The 23,873-nt window shown below is 47.2% G+C and overlaps 1 protein-coding gene across 10 annotated transcripts in view; it reads right to left on the bottom strand.

Moving 5' to 3' along the window:
- The window catches only part of ZMIZ1 (zinc finger MIZ-type containing 1), a 441,312-nt gene that overhangs the window by 8,680 nt on the left and 408,759 nt on the right, over nt 1–23,873 (bottom strand). For 9 of the 10 annotated variants that reach the window (XM_036734708.1, XM_036734709.1, XM_036734712.1 and 6 more), the window contains 11 exons: nt 22,625–22,807; nt 21,502–21,579; nt 20,966–21,140; nt 18,830–18,971; nt 15,913–16,123; nt 13,603–13,708; nt 11,247–11,407; nt 9,406–9,473; nt 8,775–8,843; nt 5,902–6,146; nt 3,741–3,907 (listed from right to left, as the gene is read on the bottom strand). In XM_036734708.1, the coding sequence (XP_036590603.1) occupies nt 3,741–3,907; nt 5,902–6,146; nt 8,775–8,843; nt 9,406–9,473; nt 11,247–11,407; nt 13,603–13,708; nt 15,913–16,123; nt 18,830–18,971; nt 20,966–21,140; nt 21,502–21,579; nt 22,625–22,807 (1,605 nt within the window). The remainder of the gene's footprint in view (nt 1–3,740; nt 3,908–5,901; nt 6,147–8,774; nt 8,844–9,405; nt 9,474–11,246; nt 11,408–13,602; nt 13,709–15,912; nt 16,124–18,829; nt 18,972–20,965; nt 21,141–21,501; nt 21,580–22,624; nt 22,808–23,873) is intronic. The other variant, XM_036734715.1, reaches the window with a different exon arrangement.

The raw sequence follows: 23,873 nt of genomic DNA, 5'->3' as shown, positions 1-23,873 counted from the left end.
AGGCCCTTCCCAATCCTGCTTCTTAGGCAAACAACTTACATTTATACTTATATACGCTTATACGTGTACATGTTGTTTACTGCCAAACAATGGAAGCTTTCTGAGGGCAGAGAGTTTCAACATCTTCATCTCTGTACCCACTGAACCTTCTGCAGTAGCTGGCACATAGCTGGCCCTTAATAATGGCTGTTGATTAATTTACCAAAATGTCGTCTTATGGCTTTTAAGGACACACAGCAAATCTGTTCACCCAGGGCTAACCTGCAGAGGACGCTGTTTATGTGCAGGAGGAGAGACGCTTGGATGAACTGACATTTAGGGTGAGCAGAACCACCCGCATCCACAGAAATGAATCATGGAAAAGTGGATTCTCTTCTTAAGGCAACCGATTCCGCCTCTGATCATTTGTTAACCAGGCTCCTTTTTCCAAGACACTAACAGAACGTCAGAGTTGGAAGGAAAGAGACTTTCCCTCCCAGGTCAGTTATTCCAACCTCTTATCTATTGTGGGAATCACAGAACCACAGAATTTAAAGCTGATGTCATTTGATCCAACCACCTCATTTTTCAGATGGGGAAACTGAGGCCCCGAGAAATGAAGTCTTTTCTCTAGTATCTCTGATGTCATCATCTATTTGAATACTTGTAGTGATGGAACTCATTATCTATTGGGGCAGTCAATAAGTTCTTACTTAGAGTGAGTCAAAACTTCCTCCCTAAAATTTCCAGGGGTTCACTTAAGAATGGAGGGTTGATAGATTCCAGTGCACTTCCACCAGCTCTCACAAATCCTGAATTAGTGAGACCTGAATGAACAGATGGCTACTTTGAAAACAATGGACCTGTTCTTTGTTCTGTTGATGCTTCTAGCACCTAACCAAACCTAGGCATGGGATAGTCAGGCACCACCCATATTTAAACCAGCATCTCTTGTGGCCTGGGCAAAGATTGTGCTAAAGGCTTTAATTCCTGGTTATCAGTAGCCTGAATGATTGTGACTTTTAAGCACAGATGCTGCCTTGATGCTGTTTATTTTCAGAAGCTAATTCAAGGACCTGGACTGACTGACTGACTGACCGACCGACCCACCGACCTACCTACCTTCCTTCATTCCTTCTCTCTCTCTCTCTCTCTCTCTCTCTCTTCCTCCATTCTCTCCATTCTCTACCTTGGTCAGAAAATGCCCTGGAAAATTTGCCAGTATTTTATTCCATTGCAGCAGAGCAGGTCTAGGTGCCCAACCAAAACTTCACCCCTTCTCTCTTGCTTCATTTTACAGGGAAGGCTCTCCGTAGGCCTCAGTCGGCAGTTTATCCCTGTGTACCAGGAAGGGTGGGAAGAGGGAAGGTACGAAATGCTCTTAGAAACTCCTAATAAAATCTTCAAATATTTCACCTCATGCAGACTCAGCTCCCTGGGTGTTGGGAGGCCAAGGCTTTGTCTGTGTCTAGCCAATGACTTGGATGATTTCTGGGAGCAATCCCCCTCTGCCTTTCTTGTTAGTCTAGTCCTTCTTGCAAGCCCAGTCTCCTTTTACCTTGGCCCACAATTCTGGTTTCCTGGGGCTCACTATCCCTGGGTTGGCACATGTAGACAGAGGTTCTCCGGTAAGCTGGAGTGCCACATATTTGTCTTGTTTTAAAATCACAGCCTAAAGCTGACTCTGCACTACAACTTTGAAGTTTGACCTTCTGGCAGGTTCCAAGGTCAAGGTTATTAGAGCACAAAACACCTTCTACCTTCTCAGCAGGTTTGGGATTCCTTGGAACACACTTCCTGAGCCCCAGCCTCTGTTCTTTACCCAACCATAGAAATTAGCAGACTGCCCAAAGAAACTAGGCGGTGAAACTGACAAAATCAGAACCCAGACTTGATCTGTTTCCCCTTCTTCCGGGTCCTCCTCCACCAAAGCCCACTTTTGCTTTTTACCTCCCCCAAGGTCTTGAGGGTTCTGGACCATGAGAAAGTCTATCATACATGGAGAAGGCTGGTATTGTTAACCCCAGGTAACCAGAGGGGAGGAGGCAGGAAGAAGATCTAGGCAGGCAACATGAAGCTCAACTACCCAAAGGAGTTAAAAAAATCCAAACAAACCAGAAAACAATTTTCCAAGCCATTTCACGTCAAATGTCTGAGAGGTCAGAGAATACACACCCCCTTTCCCTCAGCCATTCATGTCTACTGGCTACAATGACCTCTCCTACTCCAGGCAGATGACAGCACACCACCGGGGGATCCAGGCTTTAGTTTGGGCTCCAGAGGTAATTAGCAGGTCACTTAGAGCCTCTAAACCTGCTTCCTTATCTACAAAATGGTAGCAGTAACATATGCCTTATATCTAACTTTAAGTCTCAAAGATCGAATGAGGCTGTCAAAAATATAAAACTGCTACCCCAAGGTGGGGTGTTAATAATTATTGTTCTTACAATCCACCCTCACGAATTTGGTCTCAATGAGTCCACTTTTAAGTGGCTGGGCATTGGAGATTCCATCTACTCCTCAGATCCCTGCCCTCCTACTCACTTGCTGGGGGAGGAAAGGAGGGAGAAGAAGTGCCAGCCAGATAACTGGCTGATCTGGAAAGGCAGCAAAGCGAGCCAAGGCACTGTGAGCAGTGAGGCAGGGAAGACTCAGAAATGAACAAACGTGCGTCCACCCTTTCCCTCCTACCCCACCCTGTACCGGTTCTGGTGTTGCCTCGGAAAGCTTTCTTTACCTGCCCTGATTCACGTTCATTCTCAAGGTGGGAGAGAGATCGGCAAAGGATGACAGTAAAGCCAAGTCCAGATGCTGGTCTAATTCTAATTAGTTAATTAATTCTAATTCTAGCCTAATTCTGCTCTCTTGCCCTGTATGGCCTTGGAAAAGTCATAGTCTCTCCTTTGAGCATTGGTAGAATGCTCAAGAAATTTCCTTTGAAATGGATAACATGCCATACAAACGGCAAAATAATATTATCACAGTGATTAAAACTCCAAGGTGGCTGCTTGTGTTTATTTTGGGACTGACAAGGATGTTCTAGACTTTGGTTCCACAATGGATGTTGGATTTGGGACTCGAACACTGAGTGGATGAAGGCTGAAGAAATCAGGATCCTATGAGCCAGAAGGTATCTTTGGCGTCATCTAGATTTTAGCCCACCTCTTCCCTTTTACAGATGGGTAAACTAAGTCCTAATGAAATGGTGCCCAAGGTCAAATAGATAGTAAGTAGCAGAATTGGCAAGTGAACCTTGGCATGTGAATCCAGGTTGTTTGATCTCAAACCTGATGGCCTTTCACCACTATACAATCCAGTGCATGATGACTTTGTTGTAGTGTGTAAATATGATAAGGGAAGAGAGAGATTGCTCTTTGTCTTTGAAGAGACCTACAGAATGAATCTCAGAGCTGGAAGAAACCTCACTAAGGCCAACGCAATAGAATTTTAGAATCTTAGAGGTAGAAGAGAAGCTAACCCAGTATCCACTGGCTAATACTACACTTGAAAACATAGGCAGGACTTGACCCCATTGCCCACTGGCTCCCCTTCCCACAACTTCTATCTCTATTTATTTATATCTATCTCCCGTAAGCCTCTATCTCTGCTGGGAAAGGAACAAAACACCCACAAAGAAGTGTCTTGGACTAAGACCCCTGTTCCCCAGTCCAGTCCAAGAAGAAGGTAAAGGATTTTGAGAGGAAGAGGGGGTTAGGTAGGTCAGAGGAGGGAAGGGAGGATGATGGTGAGAGGGTACTTACAGTTTCTTGCATGGGGTGACTGAGGGGTTTCTCCAGGGCAGCCATGTTGCTGGGCATGTCCGGGGGGTGGGAGAGCTGAGGGGGCCCGTGCATGAAGTCATTCATGGACGTCCCTCCGGGGTTCCCATGGGGGAAGTCAAAGTTACCGTGGCCTTGGTAGTTGTTGCCTGAGGGGGTGAAAACAAGGGGAGGGGAGGGGGGGGTCACCCACCAGACAGATAGCATTTGGGTACTGGGACCTCTGCATGAGGCATGGGATGCGGCCTGAGAGAGCCTAGTTTCTCTCTACTCTACTGAGGAATCTGGAATCATCTCTCAGGCTCAACTCAGGCTGTACATGGTGAGACATTGCCTACTCCTGAAATTCCTTGGGCCTGTTCAGCTAGGAAGGGAAATGAAGGCACGCTGGTGGAGAGAGGGACAGGCAAAGGGGGGTTTTCATTGTCAAGCAGTAGGAGGAAGAGAATTTTCCTGATGTTCTCAAGCTATCTGACCAGTAACGTCAATCACTGGTGGCTGTCCAGCCCCTTCCTACAGGCTAGGAAACTCATCTGAACCAGCCTAGTGGATAAATGACCAAACCACATGTACAGATGAAACCCCTACATAGATGCTCAGCACCATGGGGAATAGAGGGGAGGAAAAAATGTATCACAATGGACTAAGGCTTAGAGAGCATCTGGTCCAACTCCCTCATTTTACAGGTAGGAAAGCTGAGGCTCAGAGAACTGAAGCATCTCATCCAAGGTCACATGGCAAGTTAGTGACAAAACTTCATCCCTAGAAGCAGGAACTCCAGGCTGTAGTTCTCCCTCAGTCACTAACAAGCTGAGTTACTTTGGGCAAGTCATCTCACTTTTCTGGATCTCAGTTACCTTATTCATAAAATGAGTGAGCTGGAACCCCTGATCTCTCAATGCCCGTCTAGTTCCTATGATTCTTTGACTTCATGGCTCTTTTCATCTCTTTCCCTGCCCAAAGCTGTGTTAAGAGCAAATAGGATGGGGCCTTTGTTCCAGTCCCATTTCTGATCCTGGTTTGTCATGTAACATTGGGCTACACAGTGTTGTGTGACTTGACCACAAGTGACCCAGCCTTTCTGCGCCACCCACTGCCCCATGGGCATCACGATCCCTTGTTTGCTAAGAGGATGAGAAAGACAACACGTAAGATGCACTCAAAATTCCCTACAAGAAGACCCTCTGGAAATTCAAGCTTATTTATAGAATGAAATTGCTTTCTCAGCAGTAAAATAATTCCTGAACGTGTGAACGTGTATGGGTACGCGACTGTGGAAAGGATGAGGCTCTCTCATCAGAGCACCCCATTGATGGTCCCTGACTCCAGCTGGGGCAGGGTGGCTCTCCACTGACCAGGTTTGGTTGAAGGCTGCAGCCATGAGCCCAATGAACTTGAATAATCAGGTTACCCAGGGTCAAGGGCAGGGACACACAAAGGGATAAGGCAAAGACAGACACCCTAGGGAAACCAGGTCTTGTTTCTCTTAAAAACAAAGCCCTTTGAAGGAAAGGACAATGCATCTGTTTTCTCTCAACATATCATTCCCCCCCATCCCAGCTCCGTAAACAAATGCAGCAGAGCTCTAGGCTCATACACCTGCAAAGTGAGACACACTGAACCTGGGGGACAGGATATGACCAATATGGCAGCTCTGAATGGCTCTGTGCTGTGACTAAGCATGATGGTGATGACACAGCATGTAGAAGCATTCTCTCCTCCCCACCTCCCCCCATTGTTTCCACACGAACTCATTTACCTGGGGAGTGAAGGACTGGGGTGTGTCAATGGGGGATGGGCCTGGGGGGGGGGTGAAGGGAGTGTATAGTCACAGATTCAACTACAATTCAGAAAAAGAGGAAGCCTGCAATATACTTTTTTGTGGACCACCATCATCCTTCATGTCTTTTCCTCCTCTGTCACACGGGTAAGCCAAAGGCACCCAACATCATGGAGTTATTTTGCATCATGGCTGCGGGAGGGACAGAACGGCACTGGGAAGCAGGGTAGGAAGGATGTGTGCTTTGGGATCTCTGGGATCCGGAATCCTAAACTCGGCCCTACCATACTCTTTGGGCCTCCTCGGACCCCATTCTTGGTGCATTGGGACCGGGGGGTCAGACGTGTTCCTGGTTTCACCTACCTTGGCTGTTATACTCATTGGAGTTGGTGCCCCCAGGTGGAGGAGGAAGCGGGTAGGGGGACGGGCCAGGGCCCAGAGCTGCGATCATTTCCATGACATTGGGCATGATCATCTGGCTGGGGCTCATTGTCTTAAACCTTTTGGAGGGGATGCCATCCGGGTCATCCTTGATGTGGATATCGGATTTGATGGGGACCGGCCTCCAGCTACATGTGGGGTCGATAGTAACCTCTTCAAACTCCGAGCTGCAAATGACAAAGGAAAATGCTCAGGCTCTCTGTGGATCTTCTGCAGGAAGGGGGACAGGCTCCCTCTTTCTAGAAGCCTGAATCTGTCCTGAGGGGGCAGCTCTAGGTCAGTTTTTTTAAAGCATTTGAACATATATTCTTTCATCTCTTCTTCAAACAAAGTTAATTGGTCAGTCAGTCATCAAGCATTTATGAAGGGCTTACTATGTGCCAGGCACTGTGCTAAATTCTGGGGCTACAGAGAAAGGTAAAAACACAGTCCCTGTCATCAAAAAGCTCACATTCTAATAGTAGAGACAACATATTTGAGGATAAGGTTGATGGAGAATAAATGCAAGGCAATCTCAGAGAAGGTGCTGGAAGCTAGGGTAGGGGCCAGGAAATGGAAAGCCCGACCTGCAGGTGGTGGGATTTGGGCTGAGTCTGGAAGGAAGCTGTGGAAACTACACCAAAAAGCATGGGTAAGGCCAGAGAGCAATTCCAGGCAGAGGGGCTGGCCAGGACAAAGACACCAAGTCAGATGAAGGAGTGTTACGTGTGCATAGTGGGTTGTGGTGGGTGCGGAGGTCAGGGAAGTGGAACAAGTCTGGGAATGGAGGAAGGGACCAGCTTATGAAGAGCCTGGAGTGCCCAAAGGAAGAGTTTAGGTCTAGTCCTGGAGGTAGTAGGGAGACCCTGGAGCACACTGAGCTCAGGAGGTGATATGGTCAGGCCTATGCTTTGGCAGCTGAGTAGAAATGGATTGACTTGAGGCTGGGAGACTAGCCAGAAGGTTACTATAATAGCCCAAGGAAGAGGTGATGAGGACCTGAACTAGGGGGGTGGTTTAGGTGATCAGAGAGAAGGGGATGCACAGGAAAGGTGTTATTAAATGTAGAAACAATAAGATGTGAAAACAGATTGGATACAGGGGGTGAGTACAAGTGATGAGTGGGCCTCATTTCCCTTAGTTGTAAAATGGCACCAGAGACTTGCCCATGGTCCCAGAATGAGGCAGGGGCAGAGTTGGGACTTGGTTTCTTGATTCCTAGCTCGGTGTTCTCTCCATCATGCCTCAATACCCCATATAAAAGAAGTAGGCTCTGCTTTTCTCCTAGGACGTGGACATCTTGCCTCTTTCCCAGGTCAACTCTCAGTCTCTGTATGTTAACAGAAGGGAGAGGAAGGAGTGGGGGAGCTTTGTGTCTTGGCTCGGGATCTAGGTCAGATGGTGCTGGTCACCTTTGGCCTTGCAGTACACTGCTTAGGGTGAGCCCAGGGGCTGCCTAGGGCCTGGGACCTGAGGCCCCAACACTCACTGATTTAGAGATGGAAGGGACCCAGGAGGTCAGTCCAATTCCATCATGTTTGCTTAAGGTCCTACCCAGTGAGGTCCCACTAACTTAATGCAGTAGAATATATAAGCCCTTTGAGGGTAGGGACTGAGGTTTGTGGTTTGCTTGTTTTATCTTTGTAGCCCAATCAAGTGGCATTTAATAAATTCTTATGGATGTGATTGTTGTGGTTTGTCCTTCATTCTTGAAGAGGACCAATGATGTCAGGAGAGTAAAGTCTTGACTTGCGAGGGAATTGGATCTAAGTGAGGCAGAGCTGTGCAAAGTCATCGGCCTCATTCTCTCCTCCAGAATCTGAGTCCACTGGCAATACACGGGCCAAGACAACTGGAGAAGACCCCAGATGCAGTGGGAGACCTTGCCTTTTTAAGCTAAGGCAGGGGTGGTGAACCTGCGGCCTTGAGGCCACATGTGGACCTTTATGTACCCAAGTGCAGCCCTTTGACTGAATTCAAACTTCACAGAACAAATCCCCTTAATAAAAGGATTTGTTCTGTAGAACTTGGACTCAGTCAAAAGGCTGCACCCAAGGACCCAGAAGGCCATGTGCCTACTCCTGAGCCCAGGTCTTAGTTTGTCTGAAGCAACCCAGTGATTTAAGGTTAGATAAAGAAAGAAGGCAAAAGATGGCCTAGTTAACTTAATAACCTACTAAAAAAAATGCAGCAAGGTAAACAGAACTAGGAAGATAACAGCCATGATAAACACTACACCATAAATCAAAAGATAACAACATAGAAGGGAAAAAGAAAACCCCAAATCCAAATCAAACTGCGTAGTGAGAATGACCAAGTTGGGTTCCTGAGAAAAGATGATAAAGTGTGGCGCCTTCTCTCCCTTGTGGACAGACATGAAAGGCCAAGACTCTACCCATGCCCCAACAGCATTCCGCTGATGGGCTGCTTAGTTTGGCTAAACCACCTTTTATTTTTTTAACCCCTTTCTGTTTTTATTTTTCATCAAAGGGGATGGCTTCCCTGGGCAGGGGATGGGGAAAGGTCTATTTGAAAATGAAAATGATTTTTAAATAATAAATATCAGTAAAGTTAAAACTAAGGAGTGATTAAATGTCAAATAAATGTTTACTGAACTGAACTGAACTGTGGCCCCAAATATGAACCCAGAGACACTAAAAGGTAGGCAGAAGTGGCCCCTGTATTACTGGAACAAAGTGGTAAGAGACAAGGGCCTGGGAAATCGGAGGCTGGCCACTGCCTTGAGCATTCTATTTTCAGAATCCAAAGCCAACCGTATCCCACCCATGGGCTCTCCTCAGCTCAGTGGCACTTACTTCTGGATGGCATTCAGGATTCCCCACATGTACTGGTCGACCTCCAGGCCTTCAAGCAGAGCAGTTTTACTAGACAAGAAGAGAAGCCAAGTCATTGATTGTTCCCTTCTTAGACCAAGCCCAGGATTCTGGTTGGTGAATCTTTCTAAATGTCTTTAACCTGGACATCCTCTGTTCTCTCTTCATTCACAGGGTTGACTAACCTACTCTCCTGGCTACTGATCTCATACTAGACAGAGAGAGGGTTGAGGAAGGGTGTGTGTGTGTATCCTGCTCTTAAAAGCCCTTTACAGAAGGCCCATCCTCAAGATTCCTAACGATCCATTTCAGTATCTTGTGACCTGTCTTTCGATGTGTTGAACCTTGAGCCAGTCTGCTCCCCACCCGGCTTTAGCTAGGCCTTGCTCTTCTCTTCTGGTCCTTTTTTGGATGGTCACTGGGGGTTAGGGAATTTGGGGTGGGGAGGGCATGCTTGGCTACTACTGTCATTCAAAAGGACAAAGCCAGAGCCAAGCTGGCAGTGCAGAGGAAGGGCAGGCTCCAGTAGGTTATCCAGCTAGCTGAGATGGATGTATTAAAGATGACAGCCTCTGGGGATGGTCCCAGTTCCCTGGGACACAGTCTTACTCACTTGCACACTGGACACCTCCAGGTCCCCCTCTCACAGTTCAGCTGCAAGTATGACTCCAAATCGAAACACTGAAAAGATGAGACATGCAAAATGAGCACATGGGAACCTGAGCACAGAAATGCAAAACCCCTGGATGCAAACCATGCTGCCTTGAGGCTTGGATGCAAATACTTGCAACCTGTTCCTTTTTATTCCAAGAAAATGCCTCTGAGGGAAGCCTCTCCACACAGTCCTATCATTCCTTAGATACAACATTCCAAGTCTTGGAGCTGTCCTATCACCTCTTACCTGGTCCACTGTCGTTCCTACCCCCCCTTGAAGCCTTCCTTTATCATCCCAACCTAAGGGGTCATGATCCCCATCATAAATTCAACACCATTTACTGCTTCCACAACAACTTGGTATTTAGAAGGTTAGAGCCTTGTGACGGCCCTTTGGATGTTGTCTTGGATTGTTACTTTCCCTGGTCCTTTTCCCAATGAGACTGTGGGGTCCCAGAGGGTGCCACCCATGGGGCTGGGCACATGGTAAATTCACAGGAATGTAGCTTGGGGACTGGAAGGCTCTTATAGGTTACCTCATCCAACCCTCTTGTTTTGTAGATGACATTACCAAGGCCTAGAGAGGCTGAGTTACTTAGCCAAGACACAGAGGTTGTGTGTGTGTGTGCGCGTGTGCGCACGCGCGCGTGTGCACACGTGCATGCACGTGGCAGACATGGGATTCAAAGCCAGGTTCTGTGGCTCAGGTGGCTCACTGAAGATGAATCCATAGAAATCGATTCAGAATCCTGCCTCTGAACAGAACACCACCAGACTGTTTGAGAGAACACTGCGCAATAATATTTAACCCTGTTAACTCTTTTCTTAAAGGTAAACATGGTGCTCAGCAAATCAGGATGGCTGAGAATGGTTCATTCCTTAGGAACAGAGCTGGATGTGAACATTAAAAATGGGGATGTCACTCCCCAATTTCAAGCAGCCTCCTATTACTTCTAGGATCAAATATAAAACCCTCTGTTTGACTATCAGAGTCCTTCACAATCTGATCCCTGAGTTATGTTCCTCGTTGCCCTCCAAGCACTCTATGGCCTAGCCACATTGGTTTTCTTCCTGGTCCTCATACACTGGCTCCTCATACACAGCCACCCCACTCCCCATGCACCCAGCCTAGTGCCTTTCCTTCCCAATCTCTTTGGATCTATCTGGTATCAATCTCTACATATCTATGTTGCTCCCCTTGGCTGGTCTTTAAGCTCTTTGAAGGTGGTGAGGACTTTCATCTTTGTCTTTCTATCCCCAGAACCCACCACAGGGCTTTTAATATGTGATTGGTAACCAGTAATGGGGACTCACTAAAGCTTTTTGAGAAGGGCAATCATAATCACAACGGTAAAGCAGGAAGATCATGTGTTGACTGAGTGATTGGCTGAATGGTAATTGATGCACTAGAATGAAGACAGAGAAAGGCAGAGCTTGGCTCTCAACTTGGCTGGAACTGGGGAGCAGGTAGCAAGATCCCCTAGGGTGGGGAATAGGGAGTGGTGACTGCCCAGATTGGAGCCTAATGACGACCTTATGTTAGGCAGTCGGGGTTCTGAATGACATTTGCATGGGACGGTAGCTGGGGCAATGTTATGCAAGATATACCTGCCACTGGCCCATAAAGCATCTTCAAAAAGTTTAGGGAGGTCCCCTTAGCAGCAGCACCAGGATTTAAGGGGGATGCTGCTTCCAACTCTCCTCTCCCTCCCACTCCCATTGCCTCTAAGCCCAAAGCTGACACCCCCTCCCAAAAGATATCTAGATTGAGGAGCAGAGGCATCCTGCCAGCCCACTGACCTGGACGTGCTTGCAATCATGGCCTCTCGCTGGTAGCTGAATCCGCCGGAATGTAATCGGACACTTCAGAGACACCTTGATTGCTGTCTGTTCCACACCGTCCTCTCCATTGAGGGTGGCATTGCCTGAAGAAGCGGCCACGCTGCTGAAATTCCGCTTGACTATTGCAAGAGGTTACAGACACAGGGATTAGGAAAACAGCCACCCCTGGTTGTTACTCATCAGGGGATAATAAATCTGTCTGCTGAAAAGGTCCGTACAAATACCATCTATCTCTCCTGCAGATTTAATGACTACCAGTGCCTCATCAACTGCTCTTCTCCCTCCCGTCCCCCTCCACCAAAGCCCCAGTATATTTCCATTAATATTTGAGACATGTCCCTGCTCAGCTACACGGCTTCTAGGAGACACTGCACCCTCATTAGTATTTAGAGCCGCTCCTCAGTGGCCCTGATGAATGCCTGTGAATGTGGGTACAAGCCAAATGAGCCTTGGGCAGACCTGGGAGGAGCACCTAGACATTTATCACGCTGTCTACATGGCTGTCCCAGCCCTAACTGCAGGGAGATCTGGACTGTTGCTGAAGTAGCTGCAGTGATCTGTGTTCTTTATCAAATCCTAGGAAATGGGAGGCCTTCCATTCATAAGGGAGGGGGGAGAGAGGGAGGGCTAGTTGGAAAAGGTTCAGAGAATGGGCCAGCAGCTCATTGTACAAGGGTAGTGAGGGCCACCTCCCTGCTCAGAGGAATTCTCTTTGTCAAACATATCCCCACCATCAGAAGAAGAAACATCATGGCAGAAGAAGCCACCTGAGTCTCTAAGTGATTACTTGTACAGCCACATGTCCAAAGGAGCATGTTACCTGAACTGCCAGAGTAATCGAGTCAAGGTGGAATGTAGGGGATAGAGAGCTGTTCTCAGACACACGCTAGTTGTGTCACCCTGGGTAAGTCACTTATCAATGTTCCAGGAAGTTCTAAGAACAGTCAGTATTTGGGCAAATGTTTAACAACCAGCTCTCTAGGAAGAAAAAAACCCTGCATTATTAAAATTTTTGCCACCACTTTCTTAAGCCTGGAAATCAACAAAGCAATAAATCATGCTCTGATTTGCAGCATTTCCTGAAAATTTAACAATTGTTTCCAAGGCTGGAATGAGCTGTCCCAAGAACATTGTTTTCTAAGGCCAGGAATTGCAGAACACTGGCTGATCTGCACTGGTCCAGGCAGTTTCCTCACTGGGAGTATCTTATACCAATGACATGTGAAATTGCAGGTCTGAATCCCCTCTTCCCCCCGAAAGAGTAACTAACACTCTGAGCCAACCTTCTGTACCCTCACAGATGAAGGCATCAGGAATTCTATGTACTTTCTTCCCCCATTGTGGAATGCCTCTTACATGCCCTTTTCAGCCTGCATATACTCAGGGGGTCACGGATGATGGGCCTGTTCCAGGCTCTGAATATGGATGAAGCTATTCCCCATCTTTGTCCATTCTCCTGCCCTGGGCCAGGCTTGGACAGAAATCCCTCCCTGATGGAACTGAAGGGGATTCTCTTGCTCCTCTTAGAAGCCTGCTCCATTGGCTAGTTCTCCATTGATCTGCCCTAGGTCCCTCATCTTGCCTAGCTTTAAATCCCATCCTTCTTCCTCAGTCTTTGTGGAGGTCAAGGCCAGGTGATCAGGGCTTGGGGCTGGCTATGAAATTAGCCCTCCTGCAGCTTCCTGGCAGTGTTTCTCACCTTTGCTTGGGGATCACCTCACCCCTAATTCAGGCTTTCTGCTCAAGAAAGGCTGGACCTATGCTGTTCAATACTACCTTTGAGGTCTTCCCTCTTCTCCACATCTGGAATTCCCCTCCCACCTCTTTTCTCCCTAGCTGAAGCCCACCCATCCTTCCATGGCTGGCTGTGGTCCCACCTTCTCCAAGAAGCCCAACTTGCCCAGCCACCTCAGCCCTGCCTCCTCCGATTCCTGCACACTCATGGCTGGTGTGTTTCCAATAAGATTCTAGGGATCTGTGGTTGGCTCGTGTGTGTTATCCTGTCACCCCAGGTAGATTGTGAGCTGCTTAGGACAAAGGGCCACATCTGCTAAATCTCCTGATTCCTGAACTTCCCCATACAGTGCATAGTATTGAGTACACAGCAGGGGCTCAATAAAGACCTTCTCACTGGTTAATTAGAACTGAAGCTCAGGGGTCTTGCCTGAATCCACTGTGGTTACTGAAATGCTAAGTCCCTAAACCCTTAGCAAACATTTCTCCAGCCATGAGGGCCAAAGGGGAGCCCTGTGCCAAGGCTTCTGTCCCCTCCCATCTCTTCCATGCCAATGAAGCCCCCTGCAGCCAGACTCACTCTTTGTGATGCAGTGCTCAGCAGGCAGGAGGCGTTTCTTGAGCAGGCCCTGAAGGACGGAGCGGACAGAGGGCCGGTGGACTAACTGCAACACGAACAGATGGGACTGCCAAGGAAAGGGAGATTCAGTTTCTTTATTTGGAAAATGGGAACGATAATACTTAATACTATCTACCTCGCACGGCTGTTATGTAGCATGTGAGACAATCACCGTTGCTGCTCTATGGATTACGTCCCTATAAGTGCACCACTGCGCCCACATCCACAGGTGCCCCGGAAACTGCTGGGCCGAATGGGAAGGGATGCAAGGAGCCATCTTACCCAACACACTCTCCTTTCACAGCTGAGGAAGCTGAGGCTTAGAGAAATTAAGCTACTTACTAGGGTCATACAACTAGCAAGTATTAGGTACAGGATTTGAACCCAGGTCTGCCTGACTCCGGGTCTAGGACTATCTACTCTGACACGTTGTCTCTTGGGAACCAGTGTTTACACAGGAAGACTGAGGGCCATCTGCTAAATCAGGAACCTGTCTCAGGTTGGTGCCCACAGTACAAAGTTCAAGAGACCAAGGGAGAAAAGGCGTCAAGAGCCAGAAGAGCTGGGCCTCTCCAGGAGATGTGGCCTCAGAAACCAAGGCAGAAGTCCAGAGAACCAACAGTGAGGGCTAACACTGAACTTGGAATCAGAAGACTTGCCTTCTAGTCTTGGTTCTTGTCATTTGCTACGTGTAAAACCTTAATGGAAGCCATTTAAATTCTTGGTGCCTCGGTGCTCCCATTTGAAAAATGGGGATATTTCATTACTGACCCCAAAGGGTTATTGTGAGGGTCAAAAGAGAATTTCCACAGTGGAGGGCTCTCAAAGATTCTCTGGCACAGCCCTTCAAGAACAAGAATCCCTTCTCCCAAAGACCTGATAGGTGGGCAACCAGCCTCCGGTTGGCCTCCCACAGAAGCTCACTCTACTTTCAATTAGTTCTCGTTGTTAGCAAATTTTTCATTATTAACAAGGCTAAATTTGCCTAAAAATCCCTTGTTCTCTTTTCTGGGGCCAAACTATACCTCCTAACACAGTGCCTGACACATAGTAGGTGTTTAATGAATACTTGTTAGAGGATGGCTTGATTTGTCACTAGCACTGGAGTTTGGGATACAAAGTAGCAAAGCACAATCAATCCATCAAGAAACATTTATTAAACACCTACTATGTGCTAGATGCTGGATGTAAATACAAAAGTAAATGCCCTCGAGGAGCTTACATTCTTCTGTTCATAGACAAGTAAATACAAGATATATCAGCAGAGATGTTGTTTCAGTTTCTTTTTTCAAAAAGGGAAGAGAACAGTGTTTGCAATTGTGAACATGACTTTGATTCCTGGCAAAATTCTGGAGCATAGTATCTAAAGGACGGTTAGTGAGTATTTAGAAAAGGAAGCAGTGATCACTAAGCAGTGATCATGGCCTCATTAAGAACAGGTCATGCTAGACAAATTCTGCTTCCTTTTTTGACAGGGCTACTTGACTTGAAGATCAGGTAAGAAGAGTACAGATTTATTTTACCTAGACTTCCATGAAACATCTGGCAAAGTTTCTCAGGTTTTTCTTGTGGACAAAAATTAAAATTGTGGTGTAGGTGCTGGGAATGAAATAATCCCTATTCTCAATGAGATTACATTCTAATTGGGGAGACAAATACATACACATATACATACATACATACACACACACACACACACACACACACACGTAGTGTGTGTGTATATAATATGATACGATGTAATATACTAGAATGTATAGCATAAATATAAGGTAAATGATACAAACATATAAAAAGCATTTAAATATAAAGTTGTTGGGGATGGTTGTGTAAGCCCAATGAATAGTCAGTGAATGAGCCAACAAATGAATGTATAAGGTGATCAACTTAAAAACTGTCTGTTCAAGTGCTGTCTGGTAAAAACAATGCTGGTGAACAGGCATAAGCTTTGGGGAAACTTTTTGGTTCCCTTTCTCTTTTTCTTTCTTTTTTTCTTTTTTTTCCCTAATGTTTTGTTATAAGGGATAGCTCTCTGAGAAAGGGGCTAGTGATTCTAGGGTGAATCTAGGTGATCTCAGAACAAAAGGTCAATAAAAATTATTTTTAAAACGTTAATAAGATAAAGACTACAACACCAGTAGTATAATATAAAGGTCACTGGTCCGAGAGAAGGCACTACAGTCTATGTTGTCCCCCCCACCCTGCCCCCGGCAGAATCTTTGAGGAGTGGGGTTGGTGGCCATGGTGGGGAGCATGCCCTTATGTACTCACACAACAACACGCCGTGACCGTGATCTGGATGGTGTTTCTTCCTGGCTGGCAGACGTGCTTGAGGTGCAGAGGTTTGTGAGAGGTCTTATTGTCTCCGCGCTCAATGGTGAGAGGGGTGGCATTGACGCTGACCTGGACTGAGGCCGGCCAGTTGGTATTCATTTGTCTGTCCTCATGATGATAGCACTTAAACTGTAGCTCCAGGTCAGACCTGCAGGGCGGGACAGCACAGTGGGGCTCAGAGCCTTTCCCCCCACCTCGCATGAGACTTCCTATGCTCAACTTGGCCATGAAAGAGGGAGAGATAAAACTGAAATGATTTGCCTCCCCTAGGCCTGGCCACATTTCCCAATCCTAACTGGCCCCTTGAACCCCAAAGACATATTCTTTCCATATCCTCCCACAATCCTAGTCATGTTTTCCCCAGCCCTGATCATGTTTCCCCAACTCAATTACACTCCCCTCTCACTGACCACATCCCCCCACAAATGCTGATGCTTTCCCTAACCCCGATCATATCCAATGCCAAGTACACCCCCCCCGAATTCCAAACGACATCCCCCTCTAATCCTGACCACATCCTCTGAACCCTGATCACTGATTCCACCCAACTTGGCCTGCGTTATCCCTAGGGCTGACCGCCTCGTTTGCTGATCCTGACCTTCCCAGCCCTAATGCAAACCACATCTGTCAACCCCAAACTCATGGTTCCCTCCTCCCAACACCACTGTGGACTTCGGCGCTGAAGGAAGGAAAGCAAAAGAACATTCTAGAGTAATATCCATTCTCTAATATTCTTAATTCCCATCAACTCGGAGTCTCAAAAGTAAATAGAGAATAAGAGGGCAGACGGCGACTTCTAATTCAGCCAGGCCTGGTGCCTTAGATAACTGTTGGTATATCAATGCCAACTATTACTGTTGTTTATTACTAAAAGCACTTTCATGAAGTATACCTTTCCTGGCTTCCTTTAGTAAAAGGACACAAATACAATTCACTGTAATAGAAATTCAGGCGTGGCATTTCAGATAGATAGCTGGACTTAGAGTCAGAAAGACCTGAGTTCAAGTCCAGCCGTGACACTTAGGCAAGCTGTAACCTCTCTGAATCTCAGCCAGCCAATCTTCAAAACGGCAATATTATCACACCTGGGCTCTCATGAAGATGGCCAGGTTTGGGGTAGGAGGTCTTCCTAGAGGGAGAAGTGTCACAAAGTCACCTGCAGAAATTGATTCCTGGGGTTTTAATGATCTTAGGAAGGGGAGGTTAGGCCAGGTATCCTTCCCTCCCTAACAGGGTGGGACACAAAAAGATTAAGTTAAGGGTGTGTTTGTGTATGTGTACATGTATATAGCTATATGTATACATGTGTGTATATATATATATATATATTTATACATACATACATGTTTGTATATTATATTATGTTATTATATTATAACAGGAGGGAAACAGTACTTGGGACAGAGTTGGTCCAATAGCCACAAGCCCCAACCAAAGGAGGACCATAAATTACCACCCAAAGCACCATGACCCCCAATTTAGAGTTGGAGAGGGCCCTCAGGAGATTTTCAGCAGTCATGTCTGATTCCCAGACCACCACCCACCAGACACTGGTGTGAAGGTGAGTGCCTAAGGGATCACCTATCCTCCCGGAGCTCAGGCATGTCAGGATGCTCGCCTGAGATATTAAGTACCAGCCTTACACTACGGTACGGCTCCATAAATCTCCTGGATGGGTTTGCACAATCCCCAGCAGTTATTACTTATTAATAAGAACCAGCCAATAACCTCCTAGACTGAGGGATGCTCAGCTGAGGGTGCTCAAGAGATAATGAAATGCCAGTAGAACGGTAATGACCTATTGAGGTAGGTGTTAATTACAGGCTATGATCTATCTGTGGATTGGCCCCTCTCCCTTCTGGCCCTGGAGTGTTCCCAGACAAATTCCACCTGGCTGTGGTCCTGCTACAACCTCTCCCCCAGCACTGATGGCCATCACCCTGCTCAGCCATTATAAACTCGTGTTTATAAGCACTGCAGTTTATGTATTTATGTCATTTTCATATGTAAGACATTTATTACATCAGACCAGGAGCGCCGCTCCAGGAGGAAGTGACCTGCACAGCGTCAGACATGGGGCTGAAAATGACAGGGTTGGCTTTGATGGCCTCGAAAGTCCCTTTTAAAATCGAGATCTATGACCTTAGCCGGGTTGGGCTGTTTTGGAAAGGGCACCAACCGGGTCTTGCCCACAAGATTGAAAGCCCCCTCAGGGTACAGACAGTGCCTTCCCCTCATCAGAAGAGGTCCCTGAAGGCAGGAGTCATAGCTCCCTGCCAGAACAAAGCTCTCTCAGGGGAGAGCTCCTTTCTCTGTTTCCTTCTCGCTGAATCCAGGACAGAGATTTCCCAAAACTGGTGGTGGTGATGGTGGGGTTTTAGTAAATGAGGATAACGAACGGATTATCTAACCCAGCATGACCATCTCCAGCAGGGAGTCCCACTTTTGGCATCAGGACAGGTCATGGGAAATCATGGTGAGTTGGGGGTGGGCGATCATCCAAACATGGGAAGCACTGCCCAGTACAGTGGGAAAGAGACAACTGGAACTAAACTGGAAGATGTTGTATTAGATGCTCAGGTTCAAGATGCCTAAGTTTAGGAAGCATACTGGATGAAGAGATGTTCTGCCCCATCAGAACATTCAAAATCCTAAATATTTCCAAGTCACAATGTCCAGCTTCAACGGCCAGAACAGGGGGCCACATTGGCCTGCCTCCTCCACACTCATTTATTAAGGGAAAGCTTGGCATTTCTCTTCTACTCCAATTCTAGTGATGGGGTGGGCTTGGGGTCACAGGGGAGGCCTGGGAAAGAGCTGCCTTGCTGCTGGGAATCCCCTTTGCATGACCCACCTCCACATCAGCGTCTGGTGGACAGTGGGCCTTAGGTGAAAGACGTGGTTGCTGACAGCCAGGTTGTGCTCCAACCGGAAGGGCTCCAACACCACTCCGTCCCGAACAGGGAAGGTCAGCCGGAGCTCATCGTTATGGTTGCCTGGGAACGGAAAGGGAGAAGGAGCTCAAACCTCTCATTATTTTATCCGTGATTCCATAGCACTGTGCCTATTTTCTCTGCATAATGACAGATGGGGACAGTGGCTGCCTTCTGAGTTTACCATACACAAACACCTGTGCACGAACAGTTAGTACACCTGTACACACACAAGGTGCACAAGCAAAGACACAGACATAGAGGCACAGAAATGTGCACAGGAACATACTTGCATGGCACATGCACACACACATATCCACACCTGTGCGTGCACACACCCCTGCATGTATATACACATTCATACGCACCCACACACCTGTATGCACATATGCATTCACCCACACCTGTGAATGCATACCTGCACATACATATGCATTTGTATACTCCCACACCTGTGCATGTACACACCTGTATGAACATATGCATTCACATACCCATACCTGTATTCACTCACACACACACACACACACACACACACGTGCATGCACACACACTTGTACATACAAATGCATTCACACAGAACCGCCCCCCCCACCTGTGCATGGACACATAATGCATATGCACACAGCCACACCTGTGCATCTGCACACACCTGCACACACACACATACACATATGCAGGAAAGGAATCAAAAAGAATTCTTTTTCTCCCTCAATTTATTAATTAGTCTTATTATTATATTATAATTACATATATAATCATATATAATTATATTATTATTAGCATATATTAATTCAGTCAATCCACACATATTAAGTGTCTACTGTGTGCCAGGTACCATATTAGGCACCAGGGATATAAAGATGGATGGAAAAAGAAGCTCGCCTTCTACTAGAGTGTGAAAGGCCAGTCCTAAGTTAGGCCTTTAAGAAGCAAGCCAGCCTCATGCAAGGGCTACCTATTATTTCATTTTGCAGTGAGTCTGGCCTCCACAAGGGCTGGGCCATTTCTGCTTTGCTTTTGTATGCCCAGGGCTTAGCACAGGGCCTGCCGGGCACACAGGAAGCACCCAAATGCTTGTTGATGGATGGACTGAATGTGCCTTTTCTCCCTGGGCAGACTGCAAGTCTAACCAGGGGGCAGACTATGTCTTCAACTTCCCAGGACCCCTGTTTGTGCCTAGCACAGGACCGGGCAGAAAGAAAGCAAGCACGCAATAAAAACTTGTGTCTCTGGACTCTGCCTTATTTCCTGCTCTTTGGTCAAATCAGTCACACACAGACAGCAGGGGAGCTGCTTGCCCCCCTCTCCTTGTGCTCAGGAACATCTGGTTTGGGGGAAAGGCCAAATCCTCCCCTACACCCATGATGACTTATGCTTATGACCACGCTCAAATTGAGACATGTTGACCCAAGCAGTGAAACTTGAGTCACTGGAGTGTTGCCTGTTATTATCTGAACAGAGGCTGGAAGAGGGAGTTTTTTAAAACAGAGGGAGGCTATCAAACAGCCTGGAAATATACCTCCCCCAATCCTGCAGAGCTCAGCACATTCACCTCCTTTCACCCACTTTCCTACCTGCTCCATCTCTGTTCCACTTGCCTAGAGAAGACTGTTGTTATTCGGTTGTTTCAGTCATATCCAACTCTCTGTGACCCCATTTGGATTTTTGGTTTGTTTTTTGGCAAAGATACTGGAGTAGTTTGCCATTTCTTTCTCCAGATCCATTTACAGATGAGGAAACTGAGGCAAACAGGGTTGAACGATGTGCTCAGGGTCACACATCTAGTAAGTGTCTGATATTTGAACTCAGGTCTTCCTGAGTCTGGGCCTGCTGCTGTATGCACTGCATCACCCAGCTGCCCTATAGAGAGGATTCCAAAAGTCCAAATGCCCCACTCACCCTTCACATCACATTCATCCAGCCCAGAACCTGGGCTGGTTCCTCTGAACCCAGGGATCTTGTAGCATAGGAACAAATGGGATAGGCCAGATGAGAATCAGAGGCAGAGGGTTGGAGAGCAGAGCGTAGACCACATCCCACACTGTTCTACTCACTTGGAGGTGGGGGCAAAGCGCTGATATTTGGCTTAATGTCAGGAGGGAATGGTGGTTTGACATCCTGGCTGGGAGACAGGTACGGAGGGATACTGCTCCCAGGAGTCATGGGTGGGGTTGGGTTTCCTGGAACAGGTGAGTGAGGGTAATTTGCCACAGGTACTGGCCTAGAAGGCTGAAGAGAAACAGAAATCATCTGTGTATTATTCCAGTAGCAAGGAGACACAACCTTCTCTTTCTCTGTGTCTCTCTTTCTCCTCCTAAAGTTGATTCAGGAAAACTCCTTCCTTACTGGCCATGCTCAGGGTAACAGCCCAGAGAGGACATGTTGGCCAGTTTCTGGAGTTGGAAGCCAGCCCCTCCACACCACCCTTCCCCCATTCCATAACTATCTCTTACATTTTATATGGAAATATACTTTGAAAAGTTTCATTCCATCCCTATCCCTCCAACATGATGCTCTGTTCCACATGGTAAGTACTGCCCCACCCCCCCAGCTCATTTGCAGACATATGTTTATCCAAATCAGCACTTACCCTATTAACATTTCCTTGGCTATAATTACTGTAGCTGCTTCCCGAGAAGGTGTTATTCTGTCCATTAAACTGATCTGGCTGTTAAAGTAGAACAAATCAGGAAGTGAATAAACATCATAAAATGGAGTGAGCTGCTCAGCCCTTATTCCCCTCCAGCCCCCCTGACCAGACGCCTGCCTGTCCCGCACCGACCCTACAAAGGCAAAGAATGAGAGAGAGAGCACTTGGGATTTTCCAGAGCAGCTTCAAGTTTCCAAAGAGCTTCTCTGAGAGCAGCTCTGGGAGGAGTGGGCTCTCTGGATGTTATTAGCCCTGTGTGGAAGATGAGGAACCTAGGGCTCAGCAGGGTTAAGTGATTCCTCGAGCTCACACAGCTAATAAAAGTCAGAGCCAGGACTTCAAGCCCCTTACTCTTTCCACTCCTTAGCCCATGCCAAGACCCTGGAGGGCAAGGATGGGGTCTGTGTCATCTCTGTCCAAAGCTGTGGGTAGATGGTTATAAAATCTATCTGGGCCTGAGTAGCATGGTGACCTGGTGTCACTTCTGCCCTGTCAACAGCTGGGAACAAAACTAGCTTGGCTAAACTTCCCTTTCTGAGGTTCGCCCACAGTAGCTTCAGTGGGTGGATGCCATTGAAGAAACATAAGGGAAATGGGGTGTCCAGAATGGGGACAAGTTGGCGCTGTTTTCCTGAATGATCTTCCCCATGTTCTTTCTGGTCACCCATTCTTCAACAATCTTAGGAATGGTTTTACTGGATTTTTTTTTGAGATGAAGGAAAGGGTAGGCAAGAAAAGATGAGTTAAATGTTTCTCTGCCTCAGCTCCCTGAAAATCAGCAAATGGCAGCCACAAAATGCACCCATCAAAGCCAGCCTGATTGCCCCAAATGAATGAGAACAGGAGTTGCGCAGGACACTTGAATGAGCCAATAAAGTTGAGGCTCCTTAGGCACACTTCCAAAGAACCTCAGGCATGTCAGGGGAGGGCCTAGATTCTGCTCAGGAGTTGGCATGACCAATCTGCCATACCTCTCTAGCTACAGGCCAGAATGAGGAGCCTTGCTGGTCTGGACACTGCAGAAAGTCCCTGGGCCTAGGAGGATGGCAAGAGCCAGACTCACCTTGTAATACTGCCCCATGTTGACTGTTGGGGGTGGGTACTGCCCTGTGCTCTGCTGGCTCGGCATCCTCTGCCCAGGATAGTTGGGAGACGTAATGGGTCTTGGAGGGTTGGGGGTCGGGTACTGACCAGGTTGGGTTGGGAACTGGCTGTTTGGTCCGTATTGCTGGTTTCCATAGTTGGGCTGTTCCCCAAAAGAGATGGGAAAAGAGGTAGAGAATGATTGTCATAGGCCTGGTGGCACCTTATACAACGCTAAAGAGGACAGAATAACCACCTGCTGACAGATACTCATTCCCAGCTTCACATTTTACCTAGGCTAGTTTCCTCCTGAGAGTAAACCAATCTGGCTTCTTCCTGAAGACCCCCTCACGTCCCATGTTCCCCCTGAAGCCTTCCCAACCAATATTTCTCTCCTCTGAACTCAAACAGTGCATCGCTGTCTGTACCACTAAAGATCTCTAATTGTTTCATAAGTTAGTCTTTTCTTCCCCACTAGATTTCATATTCCTTGCAAGCAAAAGCAAAGGCTATGATTTCTAATCCCTACGGAGAACCGCACCACCACCACCACCACCAATAGTAACGATGATGATGATGATGGTGATGATGATGATGGTGATAGCTAGCATTTCTAATATAGAGCCTTTATGGTTTGAGAAAGTGTTTTCTGTGTTTTATCCCACTTGTTCCTTACAACAGCCCTGTGAAGTCAATATCATGATTATCCCCATTTTACAGAAGAGAAAATTTCTCTGAGAAGTTAAGTGATCTGCCCCAAACACAGAGCTTGGAGTGTCTGAAGTGGCATTCAAACTCAGGACTCCAAGGCTAGTCCTCTATCCTCCATGGCGCAAGGAGTTGCCAAGGGCTTTATAAAGGATACATTTAAGGACCAAAAATCCCATTCTCTTTTTTATAGAACTACTTACATTGTTACAAAGTGACACGCATCGGTTACAGCGAAGACACAATGTCTCTCTGGTGAACAGTAACCTCTAGGGGGCGCAATTTACAAACCTTCCTCCCACAAGTGCCTGGTCCCAGGGCTACCTAGCCCACGTGGGGCTTGGCACATGGCTATTACAGGCACTCAATTCAGTAAGTGGGATGGAGTTGTGGGCCCACGTAAGGCCAATCCTCAGACCTGCTTGGCCCTTCCTACTCGGGAAGCACTTTGAAGAATACTGAGGTTCTTTTGGATTGGATCTGGGATTTCCTTGATGTGCAGAACTCGGGGTGAGGAACTT

This window comes from Trichosurus vulpecula, chromosome 8, assembly GCF_011100635.1.
Source record: "Trichosurus vulpecula isolate mTriVul1 chromosome 8, mTriVul1.pri, whole genome shotgun sequence".
Lineage (NCBI taxonomy): Eukaryota > Metazoa > Chordata > Mammalia > Diprotodontia > Phalangeridae > Trichosurus > Trichosurus vulpecula.
Note: the sequence above shows the minus strand (reverse complement) of the source record. Positions and strands in the feature narration are given on the sequence as shown.